The sequence below is a fragment of the Aplysia californica genome, unplaced genomic scaffold, assembly GCF_000002075.1.
Source record: "Aplysia californica isolate F4 #8 unplaced genomic scaffold, AplCal3.0 scaffold01275, whole genome shotgun sequence".
NCBI lineage: Eukaryota > Metazoa > Mollusca > Gastropoda > Aplysiida > Aplysiidae > Aplysia > Aplysia californica.
The window spans coordinates 83,225-85,014 of record NW_004798545.1 but is presented as its reverse complement, the minus strand read 5'-3'; the positions used below and the strand labels follow the sequence as shown (position 1 = coordinate 85,014).

At 50.1% G+C, this 1,790-nt stretch overlaps 1 protein-coding gene across 1 annotated transcript in view; it reads left to right on the top strand.

The window, feature by feature from the left end:
• Positions 1-1,790, top strand: part of LOC101857761 — a gene marked incomplete at its 5' end in the record, with an annotated part of 19,650 nt that overhangs the window by 1,851 nt on the left and 16,009 nt on the right. The window contains 1 exon segment of the mRNA XM_035973479.1: positions 459-652. Coding sequence (XP_035829372.1) covers positions 459-652 — 194 coding nt within the window.

Genomic DNA, 1,790 nt, shown 5'->3' with positions numbered 1-1,790 from the left:
CCCCCACAAAAAAGAAAGAAAAAAAAATAATATTGAAAGACCGTAGTACTATAGTGCAAAGCTTTTGAAAACGCACCAAATGTCGAATTCACTCGAAAAAAAAACAACCCCACCAAAAGAACAACAACAACAACAAAATACTCAGCAAAAAACGACCCAAAACAAAAACCCCAAAACCCCCTTTTCTATACACATGTTTGCTCGCTTTTAAGGTCAAGCGGGCTTACCAGAATTCGGGGGTTTCCACAAAAATAGACCTACACCATAAGGGGGCATTGTCCTACCTAAAGGAGAAGTTTGGTTTCATTGGTGTATATATTTGTTTGATTATAGAGAAAACTCTCCTTGTCTTTTAAAGAAACTGAACACCGGGCAAAAACTTTACCTTCGATTTTCTCAAAACAGCCTTTTTCGGGATAACCCCTTTGTGCTTAAAAGTGACCATAATGTGTGCGCAGGAGGACGAGGGCAGCAAACGCAAGATGACGGCTGTGTTCCGCCAGATGGCGAGGCTGGGCTACGACACGGAGCTGGTGTGGCAGAAGATCGAGCGACTGGTCAGCAAAACGCTCATCGCCGTGGCCGGGGAGCTCAAGGTGGAGCTACAGGCCGCTGTACCGCCGGGAAAACCAGGGCCGGCCTGTTTCCAGGTGAGTTTATGGGCCGGGGGCCGATTCTGGGTGAGTGGTGGGCCGATTCCTGATAGGCTAGTGGTGGGGCGATTCCAGACAGGCTAGTGGTGGGGCGATTCCAGACAGGCTAGTGGTGGAGCGATTCTGGACTGGTGAGTGGTGGGGCCGATTCTGGGTGAGTGGTGGGGCGATTCCAGACAGGTTAGTGGTGGAGCGATTCTAGACGGGTGAGTGGTGGGGCCGATTCCGGGTGAACGGTGGGGGCGATTCCGGGTGAGTGGTGGACCGGGGGCCGATTCTCGGTGAGTGGTGGGCCGATTCTAGACAGGCTAGTGCTGGAGTGATTCCGGGTGAGTGGTGGGCCTATTCCAGACAGGCTAGTGGTGGAGCGATTCCAGACAGGTTAATGGTGGGGCCGATTCCGGGTGAGTGGTGGGGCGATTCCAGACAGGTTAATGGTGGGGCCGATTCCGGGTGAGTGGTGGGGCGATTCCAGACAGGCTAGCTCTTTACCGGACACATTTGTCGGACCAGAAACAGATCAAAGCCAATGTTGTGGCTCATTTTGAACCAAGGTACACAAACCAGAAACACGAGATTTAACATTTCATAGTATTATTTAGTATGCATCTTGTTTTTGTTGTTGTTTTTTTTACTTTTTAGGGCTCCAAAAATATATTGGGGAAAATATATATGGATAACGAAGTTAGGATTCTTCAAACGTTTGAATGACCAAAATTTGCGTCTTCAAAGAGTTAATGGTGGAGCGATTCTGGACAGATGAGTGGTGGAGCCGATTCCGGGTGAGTGGTGGGGCGATTCCTGACAGGCTAGTGATGGCCCGATTCCAGACAGGTGAGTGGTGGGGCCGATTCCGGATGAGTGGTGGGGCTGATTCCGGATGAGTGGTGGGGCTGATTCCGGTTTAGGGCAATTCCAGGTTCAGGCTATTTCAGGTTGGTGATGGTGCGATTCCGGACAGGCTAGTGGTGGGGTGATTCCAGGTTAGGGCGTTTATAGGTTAGGGTGATTCTAGATTAAGGCGATTCTAGGTCACTGATTGGGCGATTTCATGTTAGTGATGGCACTGGCAAAATTGAAGGCAAACGAGGCAGGGGTGGGCCCAGAACAACATACTTAGGGAACCTAAGCAAATGG